Below are 17,634 nucleotides of genomic sequence, written 5' to 3' on the forward strand. Positions count from 1 at the left end.
CAGTGTAGAGGTAAAGTGATCCAGCTCCATATGTAATTAGCCAAGGAGGCCTTTTTACACCACAGCCAAAACCCTGTGAGGGAAAGTGGAAGAGGAAAAAGGAAGAACAAGAACTAGTCTCTGAAAAAGAAGGATGAAAAAGTTCAGCACTCTGAATAAGGTCCAACTTTTTTTTTAAAAACTTTGAGATAATTATAATAACATTTTCTGGCAACACCGTGCCTCCCAAAAGTGTGCCAGCCAACTCACCATGCCACCTGATATTGTAATGGCTCCATGGTGCCTTCAGGTCTACTCAGAACAACTCACTGATGGATGGGGCTCATCGTGCCAGGCTTGGTCTGCTCCACTTCCTCTCTGATACAAAATCCCCAGGATGGTGTTTTTTAAGTAGAGGTACATTTATCAGCTCCTGAAATATGTCACCAAGTAACATTAGCTTTGGACTACAGTTACACCATATATCATAAAATAGTTCCTTAAAATATCAAAGGGAGTGAAGACAATTATTCTGCATGGAGTAGAATATTGATTCATGTAGCACAGGAGTTATTTAGCTCAAGCTTTATAGTACAGGTAACACAGCTTGATTTATCTTCTCAGGCAAATGTGACAAAGTATTTGGGTTCAAGTCTGTAAGGATAATTATAACATATCCTTCATTTTTAAGAGTAATTCAAATATGGAGGGGGATGCATCTTTCCGCATTACTGGAAAATCTTGCAAATCGTTTTTTTAGATGTTTTTTTTTAAAGCAGTTGTAAGCACATTTTCTTCAGGGGACATATTATATAAAATCCTCTTCTACAGTGTTTCTGAACATATTTTCGGGTAACCTGAGTCTACTGACCCACAAAATGTGAAATAAACCCATCCAGTCCTTTGTTTGTGGTCTGTATAAGTCTTACAACACAGAAAAATGCGCCGTTTCAAATGTGCTCTCCTTGTGATGTCACAGTCGGATTCTGGTAAAAAAAAAATCCCCTCCCCTCCCCTGATATCTCCACCCATGGACTCCACACCCAGACTAGAACAAAACTTTTGCACAGGTCGGCCATTTTTATTCTCGTTACAGAGGAGTGATGTCTACTGGGAAAACTCAGGGGGGGTGGTCATTGCATTTAAAGAGACACACACACCAAAAGGGAGCGTTCTGAGAGAGCTGGTTTATACAGGGTCACAAACCTCCTCTGGTGCTTGATTCATGTTATATTTTGAACAAAGCACAGCACAGATGTTTCATTTAGACTACAGGGGACTGTTTGAAAAGATGGAGAAGGGGGTTAATATGTCTTTAAGATCAAGACTTCAGTGGCAGCTTTTTTTCCTTTTGCAAACATTTTTTTACACCACTTGTGTGGTAATTGTTTTCTTTGCAGTGTGTATGATTTGATTTCTGTATCTTTATCATGACTGGGGAAACAGATTGTATTCCTGTGTTTTTAACCCCATTATATAGCACAATAAGCTTACCTGTTATAAAATTATTATTGCTATCACATGCGTACCTGTTTCTGAAACTGGAGCCATCACGTCTGTAAAACTGATCATTGCCATGTAATATTCTGTGGAACAACTATTTGATGAACTAACCTCTAAATCATGTTCAGCTATAAATCAGAGTAAAAAGGATTTCAAGAGCTTAATTTCCATCATATTTTGATTAAAAAAACATTTAAACATCCTAATCGAAACACTTTCCAGTGCAGTTTCTAACCAAAGAAATAACTGTTGAAAAACACGGGAGAGTCATTCACAATTATCTTTTTATCATCATGGTCATTATGATTTTACATCTCAGGAACACAGAACACAGAATAAAAACACTTCCTGTTTCAGCAGAGCTCTGTAGAGGGAGCTGCAGGAGATCTGTGGCTGTGAGCCAATCATAAAGCATTTTTTTTTTTAGGCCCAGAGCGTTACAGTGCAAAAAGTGTTGGATGTGTTGGGACACAAAGATGTCAGATATCAAGACAGAGGGACGATTAACACATCAAATAATGAAGGCACTTGAAACTGAATAAGGCAATTAGAAAATGTAAACTTTGGTGTTTCATTTTTACCTCTTTCCTTAAATTCTTATTAAACTCTTCTTTTCTTTTTTTTTTACAAAAACACAAAGAGGAAGATCTTGGGTGGATAATAATTCTGAGAATAAATATAAAACAAACTTTAAATCATACTCCAAACCGTTCTGAACTAAATCAGGTTTGAATGTGAATCAAACACTATTACTAAGCTTGTTTCTAAGATATGAAATCAATGACCATCGATGGAGTTAACCATAAAGTGCATCTTTGGATGGATGGGAAGAACAACACTGAATGGAAATGCTCCGGACTCAGCCCATGAAGAAGAATCCATTAACAGTCACTGATTGTTTTTGGGCTCCTCTCAAACAAATTGCTCCCAAACTTAAATGGTCAACATGGCTGAAAACAAAACAACACAAAGCAAATAAAATCATAAAAACTAAAAAATAAGATACAATGCATAAACAAAAATCTGTTTACACCTGAACAACATCAATCTTCTGTGTGCTCTGCTTCCCGAAAAGGCGAAGCACTTAAGACATACTCCGACAAAAGGCACATTTGAACAACACGTGGCACCGATGTATCGCCGTGTTGCTCTCTTTCACACTATTAAAAACCATATTATTTACTAATTATTATTTTTAAACATTACTGGAACAGTTACATTTTAGCAACTCCATTGGCAAGACCCAAAGTGACCATATGGTAGCTGCAACAACTAAGTTGCAAAATGTAATTATTAACTCTTGAAGATCAGTCAATAAATTAGATTAAAGGTCCATAGAAAAGACTCCTCCTCACAATGCGGCTGTTTGGTTATTAAGAGTGAAACATCAGTCTGATTTAAGAGCGGTAATACTAAGAAGGGTTTTAACTCACTGTGCAGGAAGGGAAGGCCCGTCCTGACCACAGCATGTCTTGCAAACATTTCTAGCAACAAACTTAAAGCTACAGGCAGGCAGGTTAGGCAGGTGGTGACTTGGTCAACAGCACAAACAAAAATGCAAAACCAGGCTAGAGGAGGGGGAGAAAAGAGGATACAGAGTAACCAGACAACCTCTCTGCTGCTAAGGTGCTTAGCAGATCATAGTGGTTCTTCATCGTAGTTTTAGTCTCATCATTATCCAGGGGTTCAGAAAGGATATGGGATAAAGGCAGGTAGGTGTGTGTGTGTGCGCGTGTGTGCTGCCCGATGCCTCTTTCAACATGCCACGCCCCCGTTCTTTGGCTTTCAAGTGAAGGCCACGTGTGACTCTCCCTCACACAGCCTCCCCTCCAGCTCCTCACGGTCCCATTAGTCAATCTTACGGTGGTTGTTGTTGAGGGGAGTGTGGCCATTCTGCACATGGCCATTTTTAGATTTTTCCCTAAGCTCGCCGTCTTCTCCTTCGTCTTCAGAGTCGGTCTCGTCTTTGTCGCTCCGCTCGTCCTCTACGATGTCCTGTCAGGTAAAAACAAAAGGCATTCATTAAGCTTGTTTAAAGTGAAATGTGATGTTAAAAAAACAAACTTAAAGTGCTTAAAGTGATGGTGCATAAAGTGAAAGTGATGCTGCTTAAAGTGATGGTGCATAAAGTGAAAGTAATGCTGCTTAAAGTGATGGTGCATAAAGTGAAAGTGATGGTGCATAAAGTGAAAGTGATGCTGCATAAAGTGATGCTGCTTAAAGTGATGTGCATAAAGTGATGGTGCATAAAGTGAAAGTGATGCTGCTTAAAGTGATGGTGCATAAAGTGAAAGTGATGCTGCTTAAAGTGATGGTGCATAAAGTGAAAGTAATGCTGCTTAAAGTGATGGTGCATAAAGTGAAAGTGATGGTGCATAAAGTGAAAGTGATGCTGCATAAAGTGATGCTGCTTAAAGTGATGTGCATAAAGTGATGGTGCATAAAGTGAAAGTGATGCTGCTTAAAGTGATGGTGCATAAAGTGAAAGTGATGCTGCTTAAAGTGATGGTGCATAAAGTGAAAGTAATGCTGCTTAAAGTGATGGTGCATAAAGTGAAAGTGATGGTGCATAAAGTGAAAGTGATGCTGCATAAAGTGATGGTGCATAAAGTGATGCTGCTTAAAGTGATGCTGCTTAAAGTGATGGTGCATAAAGTGATGGTGCACAAAGTGATGCTGCTTAAAGTGATGGTGCATAAAGTGATGGTGCATAAAGTGATGGTGCATAAAGTGATGGTGAATAAAGTGAAAGTGATGGTGCATAAAGTGATGGTGCATAAAGTGATGGTGCATAAAGTGATGGTGCATAAAGTGAAAGTGATGGTGCATAAGGTGATGGTGCATAAAGTGATGGTGCATAAAGTGAAAGTGATGCTGCTTAAAGTGATGGTGCATAAAGTGATGGTGCATAAAGTGATGGTGCATAAAGTGATGGTGCACAAAGTGATGCTGCTTAAAGTGATGGTGCATAAAGTGATGGTGCATAAAGTGAAAGTGATGGTGCATAAAGTCATGGTGCATAAAGTGATGGTGCATAAAGTGAAAGTGATGGTGCATAAGGTGATGGTGCATAAAGTGATGGTGCATAAAGTGAAAGTGATGCTGCTTAAAGTGATGGTGCATAAAGTGATGCTGCTTAAAGTGATGGTGCATAAAGTGATGCTGCTTAAAGTGATGGTGCATAAGGTGATGGTGCATAAAGTGAAAGTGATGGTGCATAAGGTGATGGTGCATAAAGTGATGGTGCATAAAGTGAAAGTGATGCTGCTTAAAGTGATGGTGCATAAAGTGATGCTGCTTAAAGTGATGGTGCTTAAAGTGATGGTGCTTAAAGTGATGGTGCATACTTTGCCAGGCAGGAACTTGACGACCATGCGCAGGATAAGTGCGGCCCAGAAGATGTGCAGAACCTGCAGCACGAGCATCAGTCCGTTGAAGAAGTAGAAACCGGGGAAGGGAGGGTAGAGGGTCAGGGGGTACACACACGTCGTGTATATGATCCTGAGACGAGAGGACAAAGGCAGAACAGAGAGTCCAGTCAGAGCCACCTACACTCACCATCAAAAGCCCTTTTGAGAGGCGCCAGGACCGTCACACAATGTGTCTGTTGTTGCATTTACAGAAAAGTACAAACAATTTAAACTAATTGCATGAAATCTGTGCAAAATGAATCAGTGAATGTCTAAACTTACTACCTGTATGTTGATATGTGCAGGAAAGCATTTTGCTTAAAATTAAAACAAGCAAACAAGTTATTCTGACACGGCTTTAACCTCATGGATTTTTTTTGGTTTACTGATAAAATTCTGTCTTTGTAACCAGCTGCAAGCAGGGAGAGCATGTTCTAAACACCCTCCGATGTACAACCATTTTTTCTCAGGATTTGTTGAGTGAAGGCATGTCATAGTGGGCGGCAGCATAGCATGAATGTGGTGTATCCAGTAGTAGAAGAAATATTGTGTAAAAACGACGATGAGTGTTTTGACGAGCTTTTCCTCTTTGTCAACAAACCCATAAAAAGAATAAATCAAACAAGTTCATATTTCCTTTCTGACTGTCCAATCCCATCTATGTTAAACATTACTCAAGCTGGGGGGTTCGATTCCAACCTGTGACTCCTTTCCCGCATGTCATTCCCCACTCTCTCTCTCCCTGATTTCTGACTCTATCCATTGTCCTATCTCTGCAATAAAGGCACAGAAAGCCCAAAAATAAATCTTTAAAAAAACATTACTCCAGCTGGATATTAAGTGGATTTGTTTGGGACTCTTTTCAGAAACGCATTAATACTCATTTGACACAGAAGTCAGGTCCATGTATGTAGGATATTCAAAATATTCATGCTGATCATTATGATGATACGGACTACTCTATTCTATGTTTTTAGACAACATTTGACACAGAGGAATAAGACGTTACAAACTTTGTATCCAGAGATAAACACTTATTGTTGAGAATAAATGCATGTAAGTGTTGGCCTTTTCATTGGATTTGTTGACAATAAAAAATAGAACTATTGGTATGAGGCTTATGTGAAAATCATCCATCAGCCTTTATTACATTATCATCTCTTTCTATACGGCAGCTTTTGAGCCTGAGCAAAACATGAAAAGTGTTTTTAAGAAACTGTAAAATAAGGTTTTTTTACATTCTGCATAACTGTGTTTGTGTTGTTGTACTTGTACTAAATATGTGCAAAGAAAGCCAAAACATGGCACCAATTTTGCACAGATTTCCCACATTGTTATTCGTGAGTCAGAACAGTTGCAGTAATTCTGATCAAACAGTCAGAGTTTTTACCAGAAGGGGAGGATGACAAGGCGGGTGAAGATGAAAACTGCAGCGAACAGGGTGAAGATGAAGTTGCAGGTTTTCCTCCAACCTGCATAGTTGAACATTTTGGCTGACTGGAATGAGGGACACAGTGATTAGAGTTCAAATCTGAATTTGAAAAGTTCCCCTTATTTGCCTCTAGGGGGCAGACGGTGAGTTGTACACATGTTAGAACATCATCATAACAATTCAGCTACTAAGCAATGCTAACCGTTATTAAGACAGGGGGGAGGGCAGCACATTTATGTGATCATAATCTACTCCACTTTTTTATTTTTAATCAAGTATTAATCCTACAATGAGCTTATAACAACAAAGTGTGTGTTAAACAAAAACATAAACCAAATGTGATTCATTTAAGCCATTTTTTTCCTGCCACGCGAGGACGCTATCAGCATGTCTTACCTCCATCAGATAGTCAGAGGAATCATGCACTAACATGACCAGAGTTCCTCCCCGGATGTAGTTGACCAGCCAGGAGAAACTGATGAGGGAGATGGTGGCTATATGGTGAATTATCTGCTCTTTGAAATCCTGCAAGAAAGGAGGGGGGGGGGGGGGGGAGTGGAAACAAAATCCAACAATGTTGTGTCACTTATTGATCCAGCTGTAAAGATTGGTCACTGATCAAAGAGGGGTGTCTGATGATACTACAAATTATTAACTCACCACACAAAACAGACTAAACAGTGGTTCTAAAAACAAACCAAACCCACATCAAGTGGGTAAAGAAAATGGAACTGAGCAGAAACTTACTAAATCAATCCCCACATTAGGAGGGCTGATTTCAACACAAGGAGTCTAGAAAACCATTGTTTTGGTTTTAAAGATTTAACTCCCTGCATTCATGTAAGCTGCAGTTATAAAACTAAATCTGGCACAGAGAACGCCTCACAGATTTGTCACAGGCTTGAAGGCCACCTTTTACAATGTGTAGACCTGTTCAATAAATGTCTGTCTCCTGACAGAGCTCCGGTCACATATTAACTGCAGCAACACATGCAGCATCCCCGTCTGCACACACACACACACACACGCACACGCACACACACGGCTTAGTTTAGACTTTACTCCACTTGAGTGGATGTGGATGAGTGCAGTTTAACATTATCTTTAATGGCATTTTAAATGCCGACAGCTTCACTCAATACGATGCATAAAGCCAGGGCATCTTAAAGGGAGCTAATCAATATCCAAAACCTCAAAATACACTTCCAACATAACAGATCATTCTCATTATTTTCAGTGAGTGATCTCTTTTGATGGGATGGTTTCTGAGGGGGTTCAAAGCCCAGAGATAATACAGTTAAGGAGAAAGGCCTGTATCACTTACCTTACGTTTGATATCCGAGGCTACGCTTAAAAGCAGCGAGATATAGAAGCCCAACTCGATCATGTAGTACCAGTACTGTGAAGGCAACAGCGGCTGTAAGAGAAGAAACATTTTCCCCCTTTAGTTTGTAATCTTGTGAAGAAAGGATTGAAAGAACTGTTAGGGGAAGGTATTTTAATATGTAATAACAGACGCACCATTTTTGGGAAGTCGTCCCACATCAGCTTCATATCGTGGAACCATGGTTTCTGAGGAGAGAGATGCTCAATATTAATGAAGATTGAGTGTTCAACAAAACACCACAAGCACTCTACTGCACAAAGAACAACAGAGTGGGAAGCACTGTTTGTCTGGCATCCAACTGTCCTACATTTCTTGACTTTGTGACTTGTGCGTTTAGCATGCAGCAAAAAAAAAAATCATCCTCCCAGGGTGACAACATTTACAAACAGAGTCAATAAATACAATTCTAGTTATGAGTGCCAACCAGATTGTGTCATAGTACTCACATCGATAAGGGCAGCCAGGCCAGCAAAGAAAGCAACAAGGTAAAAGGTAAATCTCCAACTGTAAGAGACAACATAGCAACTCAGTAAATTCTATTTTAGTCTAAACATTTCCAAAAACACAGAAACAATGTTCTTAAGGTAGACACATGTGGAAAAGTAAAGAGGAGAAAAACAACAACTGTGCTCATGTGAGTGTCTTAAAGCATCAACCTGAGCACTGTGGGACAGTTTTGTCACTTTTTGTGTTTAACTTATTACTTCAAATAACAAGGGAATGATAAACACACTAACACTTAAAAACAACCCCATTGAAATTCTGTCACTGGAATTCACCTTAGATAAACTCCCAGTGGGAGGAAAACACTCTGACGGTTGATAGGAAACATCTGGATTACTGTCAATGTGTTTTTCAGTTTTCAACGGTTTATGGTGTGAATGTACAGCATGTATCCTCCTATCTCTGCACATTCTTTTGCAACGGACGTATGCGAGTCATGCTTGCTCCCAGTACGTGGGCGTCACAGTTGAACTCCGGTATTCATTTGATGAAATCAGTGTACCAGATACAGAATATTTCAATCTTTTTTGATGTTCAGCAGTAGAAACGTGTACAGAAGTGCATAATGCTGAAAGTTTTCAGCAACAGTGAACACTATAGCTGCAGAAATCTTAGATTTGAACCACGTCCATTTATGCAGTCATCCAAAGTTGTGTATGTTTACCAGATGTGAAAAATCAGCCGTGCAGCTTTTTTATTGTTGTTCTAATTTTGTGAAACTTTTTCTTTTTGGCACCTGGACCCCTGGCTGTACTGTACTTTTGCTTTGGAAGTATCTTAAATTTGTTGCAGCACATCATGCTCTCTGCAAAACTCTAAACTGACAATTAAACATATATATAAAAAAATGTAAAAAGAGGATTTTTTTTCCAAACATCTCCTTTCTGGTTTGGAGGCAGCTCTTAAAACACACAGATTGGTATGAAAGATAACAGAGATAAAGGTTTGCGTTTGGGTTGTGCAGCTACCTCGCTTCCCGAAACTTTTTGAGCTTGTTCGGCCGCTCCTGGTTCCTCCGCCGCCTGAACCACCTCTGGACCTGTCGCACTGAAAAGTCCGTCTGTTTACATAAACTCTCTATGGAGCTCTGACAACAAAGGCAGGACAAGGAAAGTGGAAAGAGTCAGTACTAAGTTTGATGTTTGAAGTCTTAAAACGATTGGCAGTTGACTGGTCACATGACGTTTCTTTCATTCTCAAAACATCTGTGCATTCTGTGATCAGTCCCAAGCTGCTCTTGCTCCCAGAGGACACACAATATGTATGAGAGGCAGTTCTGCTTTGCTAACGCATGCAGGATAGTTACCTGTGTGGGATGCTTTGATGTGCTGCAGAAAAAAGACTCCAGGACAGGATTTGGAGAAGCACAAACACGCTTCTTGTCACTCACTCCCAGCAGGGAGGCGAGAGGAGTCGCTACCGTCCTGGAAAGAGAAAATCACAAGTAAGGGAAAATATTGCTTATGAATCATTTTTATACTTCAAAGGAAGAAACAAGAAAAATCTGAAAGGTAGTGAGGTGCATAGAAAAGGACTTTTAGTGATGAGTCACCTCTCAAATATCTGTCTGATGACCAAGAAGCAAAGGGCAATGGGTATGGTGGCCCAGAGGTCCCTTGGTTTAGGGAAGACTACATCGTCGTGGTCAGTCAGATCAGCCCAGCCGTGGCCTTCAGGAAACCAGATCCAGTCTGCCCATATCAGCTCATACACACGAGACAACATCCTGAACACAAACAGAGAAGGAAAAGAGATTTGATGGGCTTGTTTTGTATCATGTGGAAGGAAACTAAGAAGTATCCCAAAAAAAAAAAAAAAAAACTGTCTGCTCTGTGATCTTCGTTTCAGATTTTCTATTAGATCAATTTAGAAACCCACTCAGCTGTGACAATATCCTGAGAGGAAGACGTGGAAACCGAAAGAGCCGAGAGAAAATTAGTATTGATTGGAGGCGATTAATCTCTCTGGGCATCTGCAACAGGCAACTGTATCTGGCCACTTCCTGTTACAGCTGAAAAGAGGGATGATGAAGAGAGGCTTTTCTTGTGCTGGACACATCTTTTAAAAAACCTGTTAGAATTCATGTTGAGCTCTAATCTGGACTTTAGTTAGTCATTTCTTTTACCAGTCTTGAACGACAACTTTAACTCCTCCTCATCACATGTCTGACATCACACATGTATCCAGGTCTTTCAGAGTCTCTTTGAATGGATGCTCCTTAGTTTACTCAATAGTGAGCCGCTAATTAAGATTTCAGATGCTCATCAGCTATTTTTTTATCTTCACTGTAAAATGGGTAGCTTAAGGCATTTTATAGTGGATACGTCTTCATACTCAGAATTTGGATTCTAATATAACTCATGAAGAGGAAATATTGTGCACTATGCAGGGATTGATTTCAGGGGCATTTCCAACAGTTACCATGATATAACTCTCCAAAAAGCATGAGAACTCTTAACATTAATGAGACTGGTTGGCTAGTTGTATTGCTGCACGCTCCATGTGCAGAGGCTATGGTCCTCAAAGTGGGCAGCCCAGGTTGGACTCCACCCTCGACCCCTGCCCTCATTCCCCACCACTCTCTCTGCCCAGTTTCCTACTCTGTCCTATCTACTAAATAAAGGCAAACAAGCCCAAAATAGATCTTTTAAAAAAAAAAAAAAAAAAAAAAAAAAAGCACCTACCACACAAAAAAAAGATGTGTTTGTACAACCTTTTACATAGAAGCTGTCCTGCTGTTTCTTACGCAATTTAATAAGTTCTCATTTAATAAGCAACATCTGTGCAGGCAAAAGGAAATTGCTCAATTTACATGCCTGTTGCTGATAATCTCTTGAGCAAGATTTCTAGTGAATTTCTGTACTTTACACCGAGCTGGTCATTTCCACTCTAATCTCTATAATAATAGACTTTGTTTGGCATGGACATCACGGATACATTGGACGAACCAGATGCATTGTTTAAGTGTTTTAGCATGCATGCTAGTTCTCAACACCCGTCAGGAGGCTTTTGAAAGGAAAATAATTAAGATAGGGAGAAAAGCAATAAAACAGAGAAAACAATAAGGAGAGAATAAATAAATAGACAATAAAAACCACAACTGAACAAATGTTTAAAAAAAAAGCAAACAACAGCCATGCTGAATTTATTTACCAAGTTATTCTTGTTAGTGCTTTTTAACTAATGTGGTAAAAGCTGCTACTGTACATCTGCTACTTGTTGATACTTTATCTTGGGCACATGGTCATTCTTTTACTATTACTTGATGCAAGATATGATAAGTGGTTGAATAGGAGGGTGCAGCAATACAGGGCATGGTGCAATGCAAGCTAGTAAATGTAACTTCCATGTCATTTTGAAGGCGACATCCTGTGTCAGTGTGGTCTGCCTTGTTTTCCTCTCTGTCTCATTGTGGTTATTGTGCCATTGTTTGACGGGGGCATCAGTTACTTGTGTTCGCGGCGTTGTATTGCACTGTTTGAAAATTTCCCTCAGGGGACAGTAAAGTTTATCCTTATCCTTAACTCCCTTCAGATTAGTTTGCACCACTTTGATGGCAAGTGCAATACTGATGAGCATGTGGAACCACAGGACAAAAGTCCAGTTTATAAACTGATAGTGAGAACTAAAATGCATACATCACAATGTGTTTATTGCAAGTCAATATCAAACGGTGTTACTGCCGGTCAAACATTTCCATCTTATCCTGCAGCAGGCCTACAGCAGATGAATTCCCTAGACACATGTTTTTGTGTAGTGCCACCATGAGGTTTACATTTTCGTTTTCACCTTCTCATCTTGAGAATTATTTCGCACAGTCCATAAATGATCAAGATGTTTACTTTTTTTCCGAGTTGCTGCCCTTGACTATGAACTCTTATCAGTACTTTATTTCAACAGAACATTCTTGCAAAATTAATGACAGAGGGAGAACTGTTTTACTGCTTCATTCAAAGCACCACAGTGTTTATGTGCCGGCTCCCAGATTTGTGGCTAGTCTCGAGGTCTTTGAGGGCCATTAGGGGTAGACATGAGGCCATTAGGGACTGAAGTTGAGCACTGACTAAAGAGGAGCAACATCGGACACCTGGTCCCAAAGCACATTCTTACTGCTTTGTTATCAGAGTGCAGAAACAGCAACTAGATCTGCAGTTAAACAACTTAGCATGACATCACTGCTGCTGTAATCACCTCTGTAAAGAACACTGGGTCACCTGTGGACTTTTACAATGTCAGATCAGCACATTGAGATCATCATATTGCCTCGTGTTACTGCTGCACCTTAATCTCTGCAGTCAAAGTTTCCTGACCTCCCTCTGAAGCAAATCATTGAAAAGGGAAATGTATGCCGTTTCCCGACAGAGATCTTACAACAAGGCCTGTTGTGTGTGGACTTTAACCCACTATGAGCGTATTTTGAGGGCGCAGTAACTCCTGCAGGCTGCCTTTGTTGGCAGAGGAGGTTCACTCTAACTTTAACAGGCTCTGTGTTGCACTTTAAAAGGCAGACCGTCTCACCCTGAAACCACAGTGGTGAAACATCAACTATCCAGTCTATGAAGTTTATCAGTGTGTGGGTTCAGGTCAACCTGCTCCCTCTAACTTTCATGTCAGAAATCTACCACAAGCTCATGTTTACATTCAGTCTTTGCTTGAATTATGTGATTGTGGTGTACACACACACACACACACACACACACACACACACACACACACACACACACACACACACACACACACACACACACACACACACACACACACACACACACACACACACACACACACACACACACACACACACACACACACACACACACACACACACACACACACACACACACACACACACACACACACACACACACACACACACACACACACACACACACACACACACACACACACACACACACACACACACACACACACACACACACACACACACACACACACACACACCTTGGGGCTATAAAAGTTCTCAGGTATATCCCAATTCTTAAAGCACTTTTTTTTTTCTGTGCCTGAAAATGATCTGTTTCAACACGAGAGCAAACCAAGAAACGTCCCAAACCAGATGTAGCGTGTGTGCAGGTCCTACACAGTAAACCTCCCTGTGCCCTCAGGTGTTGATTTGTGCCATTAGGGATTATAATGTTCGTTCAATAGGTGCAACTGCTGCAAGCTAAAGTAAACTTCCTTTTTGTTTTGATAGCCAAGCAACTGTTGTAATAATTAGCATAAACTGTAACAAATAACAAAAGTAGACTAGTGCGAGGAGTTTAGCGTAAACCTTCTACAATTTAAAAATCATATTTTGGATCCTAAAAGGAGTCAACATATTCTGTTCCACTTGGACATAGAACAACAGACTATGCCGACATTATTTATGAATCTGGGACATATTGTCTGTATTCAAATGACTGTAGTATTATCCTGCATCTGTTCTTAGGTTGACTAACATTGACTTTAGCAGGACTTTATCATTGAACCCAGTGCCACTCACTCAAAGCTGACATATAAGCAAATCCAGGACAGTTTTTCTTTAGAAAGACCAAAGTGCACAGCAGGAGCATCAATGGTTTAGTGTTGTTCTTGGAGAGATACCAAGACGAGTTAGTTCACGTCCACTTCTTCATAGTGATTCACATTTTCCTCTTCAAAGTTCAGCAACATCAAGTACTGTAGAACGACTGTTAACATCTCCACAAACAGCCCGATTGCTTTATAATTGTTTGTTATATGCAATTAATTGTTTTATCCTCCCTTACCATCTTGGGCCTCTTCTACTGTCAATGTTATCTTCAATGGATCTGTACGCTTTAGATCTATGCATTGTTTAGTATATTATAATATATCCATTATATTCATATAATTACTCATTTTCTAAGCTCTTCCTGTATGATATCTAGGTTACCATCTGATCTTGAAAATAGGATGCTTCCTCTGCTCTTTATAAGGTTAACAGTCTATTCTTTTGAAGGGATAAAGTGATAAACCAGTGATTCTGTATTGCACTTCAATAAAACAAATAAGACGATCAAACTCTGTGCCCATAATATGGATTAGACTCCAAAACACACGATTACTTCCTGTAATACACCTCCTGCATTGTTACTACCACACCTCCAGTTTAGACTTTTTCTAAAAGGTCAACATGTTTAGTGTTTGACTACATGCACAAGCACAGGGCCGACTATATCCTGATAATAACTTAATGTCATTCCATCAGTGTACACAAATGGGCAAAAAGGGCTGAGAAGAAATAAAACACTACAAACTAGTAGACACTGCAAACAAAGCATGATTCAAAGGGCCGAGGCCTGGCAAGCAGTGGGTTTAGTGAGTAAGACTTAAGGTAAATATAGCTTATGTTTGTTTCCAAGAAAACTCCCTGAGGCACTATGTAACTGTCAAAGGCTCAAGCCCAGGCCACGATAACTTTGATGACACCATTAGAGCCAAGTAGTACTGCTCAGGACTTTATGTGAACGTACACCTTGAAGGAAAGAGGCTGATGAATGTTGTTCACTTCACACTGCAAAGACAATCTAATATAAGTTAGTGATGTTGATGTGTGTAAAGAACATACGAAGACAAAACAATGCCTTACACAAGTCAGGCACTCCTGGTTCCTCCATGATAACTGACGAGGCCACTGTCTCATTTCAACATTAGGATAGAGGTCAAAGGTCAAAGGTTTTGTAGTATCCACAGACAGACTTAAGAACTCTTTTGTCCCCCTGGCCATACGTCTGTACAACACCTCGGGGTTATGGCAGGGGGAAAGCACACACTTGGACTAAATCTTCCTTTTTCCACTTCCCATCTGCACAGCTGTCCCAAGAGTCAGCCCCTAGTTGGACACTTTAATGATCACCTCAATAACTTAAACAGCACCTTTAATTTAATGTTTGCACTGCCTGTTATTGATAATTTTGCACTATCTGCTTTTTTAAACATTGCTGTACATATATAAACTACACAGCTTCAGAAGGTCAACACTTTTTTATTTTTTATATTCAGGTCTAATTACAGATTTTTTTTCCCTCAACTGTTTATAGATTCTTGTTTAAATGTCACATATATTTTTTATCCCTGCACGGGTTATGTACATTTCTTGTATAAGTCTATTTTTAATTGCACAGTTTAAGTTTGATTCATCTAGGGGGATTCTTTAAATCTTTTTTTCAGGTTAATATATATGTATGGGAGGGAGGGGGGGGTCTGTTTTTTGGTTAAGTTGTAACAAATGTTTCATGTCATGTACGTCTTTGTAACCTGCTACTGGATGCTTTGAATTTCCCTCTGGATCAATAAAGTATTTATCTATCTATGTAGTTAGTGTCTGTCACAGCTCTGTACGCTGTTTGCGTAGTGCAGCAGGGAGTGGTTCAGTGCATGATGGCGCAAGCGGGGAGTCTCCCGGACATAGCGGAACAGACAGCGAGATGGAGCTTTGAACAAGTTTGCTAACACCATACTTACTAAACCTATTTTCAAAGTGTGATAACAGAGAGATACAAAACTCCACGTTTGATGAATCAGACGTGGTAAGGCCAACTTTCCCTTGCGAACTCCAATTTACGTTTGAAAACTTTCTTTACGCATTTTTTTTTCCGTAACAGGTAAACATGGTCGTTTTTCGGTTTGTTTTCACTTCTGTTTTTTTTTTTTTTTTTTTTACAAGCGATTGTTGTGCCTTGTTGTCTATTCTTGTTGTTTTTAATGACCTGCTCTCACATCGCGGAGCTGCTAAACAAACATCAGCGACACCAGGACGAGGCCTGTTAGCTCCAGTGAGAGTTTAAAGTACAGAGTTTAAAGCCTATCCCGCGGATAAAACCTCACATAAATCCCCATGAGAGGATAAGGTTCACGTTTGTGTCTAAAAACAACAGCCCGGTGTGTCTTCCCGGAGAGAAGTCCTTCATTTACGGCTCTAACGGAGTCGGAACAGCGGTTTTTACAAACGTAGCTAACAGACGTGAACGCATCATAACTTAACGGTAACTTACCTTCTGTTTCACTGTGTGTGTGCGGGGAAGTAGCCTCGTCTCTAAACGCTCTCTGTACGGCTGCTTGTCCTCTGCGTGTTGAAGTTCAGGGGATTTCATGTAGTTCTCTCCATCGAAGGGACTCCAACTTGTTGATCGTTTTCTCTAGTTAACCACGGTTTCGACACATTCTCGGGAGGAAAAACCTGTGTCGCACTTTCTCGCAAAAACTCCTACTTTACGAGGTTAAAAAAATATGTTACGTTTTTTCCCTTTCCGACTGAGTTTAGTTATCAAAGCAGACCTCGGCTTGTTGGTCTGCAGCCGGGTAATTCAATTGGACGGATGTAGTGGATAATATGGCAGTATGTTAAAAGTGGAGCTGGCGGGGGAGCAGGCTATTTAAAGTGACATGCGCCTCTTCCCTGTATGAGGAGTGCTTAGTGCCACAGGAGGGAAATACCTTATTTCCATTCAAATAAACTTTATACATCCTCTCCAATACATTTCAGAGGTAAATATTTGGGTTTTCAGTGTTGGACCATATGAGGGACAAAAAAATGACTGAAGTATAAATAAATAAATAAATGTTGGGAGAAATGCATACAATAATGTATAATTAAATAAATGCATCAATAAATATATAAATAAATAAATATATAAATAAATGCAACAATTCATGTAAAAATTAATATATAAATCATTCATATATTTATTTATGTATTTCTGTGTCCATGTTGTACAAGGAAAAGTAAATATGTAAATTAAGTGGGCCGTCCTAACATTACTGAAGTAGGATTGGTCAATTTTGAAAACCAGACAGAAGCAAATTTACATATATACTTTTCCTCTTACGACCTGGACACAGAAATAAATAGATGTGTAAATGTAAAAATACGGAAATAAATTAATAACTCAATTAATGTGGAAATGTATGTATTGATACATATATAACTGTAGAAATACACTAATAAATGAATAAATACATGTAAAAATATATAAATAGCCTTTTTCATTAACAAAGTGTATTTATTATTTATTCATTGATATATTATTTTCAGCATTTATATATTTATTGATGCATTTATTTAATTATTTATTTATTTATACATTATTGTATGCATTTCTCCCAACATTTATTTATTTATGTATTTATACTTTAGTCATTTTTTGTCCCTCATAGGACTAGGGGGCAGGGGCAGAAAAATGTATGCTCAGTGGCAATTATAGTCTGTTGAGGCCCAAAGTAATAATACAGGGGGCCTACCAACAAACATTTTAATTCTGATGTTCCCATTAGTAGGCTATTATTTTCAAATATAAATTTGAAGAAAAAAGTAGAATAAAAACTTCAATCTTTGAGTAACTTCAAAAAACAGTATAGTAATTAACTGTTATATCTAATCATCACTATCTGCTCCA

At 39.4% G+C, this 17,634-nt stretch overlaps 1 protein-coding gene across 1 annotated transcript; it reads right to left on the minus strand.

Annotated features, from left to right (window-relative positions):
* Positions 1 to 1,748: 1,748 nt before the first annotated feature.
* On the minus strand, positions 1,749 to 16,586 carry cers2a (ceramide synthase 2a). The gene is made up of 11 exons (XM_061060346.1): positions 16,234 to 16,586; positions 9,768 to 9,941; positions 9,522 to 9,639; positions 9,184 to 9,302; positions 8,158 to 8,215; positions 7,846 to 7,896; positions 7,649 to 7,741; positions 6,721 to 6,849; positions 6,283 to 6,389; positions 4,830 to 4,983; positions 1,749 to 3,477 (listed from the first exon to the last, which is right to left on the minus strand). The coding sequence occupies exons 2-11, from the start codon at positions 9,938 to 9,940 to the stop codon at positions 3,331 to 3,333; spliced, it is 1,149 nt and encodes a 382-aa protein (XP_060916329.1). The 5' UTR covers position 9,941; positions 16,234 to 16,586; the 3' UTR covers positions 1,749 to 3,330.
* Positions 16,587 to 17,634: the final 1,048 nt, after the last annotated feature.

Source organism: Labrus mixtus, chromosome 16 (assembly GCF_963584025.1).
Source record: "Labrus mixtus chromosome 16, fLabMix1.1, whole genome shotgun sequence".
NCBI lineage: Eukaryota > Metazoa > Chordata > Actinopteri > Labriformes > Labridae > Labrus > Labrus mixtus.

Bases quoted from the DNA above. Each gene is read 5' to 3' on its own strand.
- cers2a (XM_061060346.1), bottom strand. From the start codon at position 9,940: ATGTTGTCTCGTGTGTATGAGCTGATATGGGCAGACTGGATCTGGTTT. The intron at 8,216-9,183 runs GTAGCTGCACAA...TGTCTCTTACAG, and splicing joins AAAAAGTTTCGGGAAGCGAG to TTGGAGATTTACCTTTTACC. The intron at 4,984-6,282 runs GTAAAAACTCTG...CTCTCGTCTCAG, and splicing joins CTTGTCATCCTCCCCTTCTG to GATCATATACACGACGTGTG.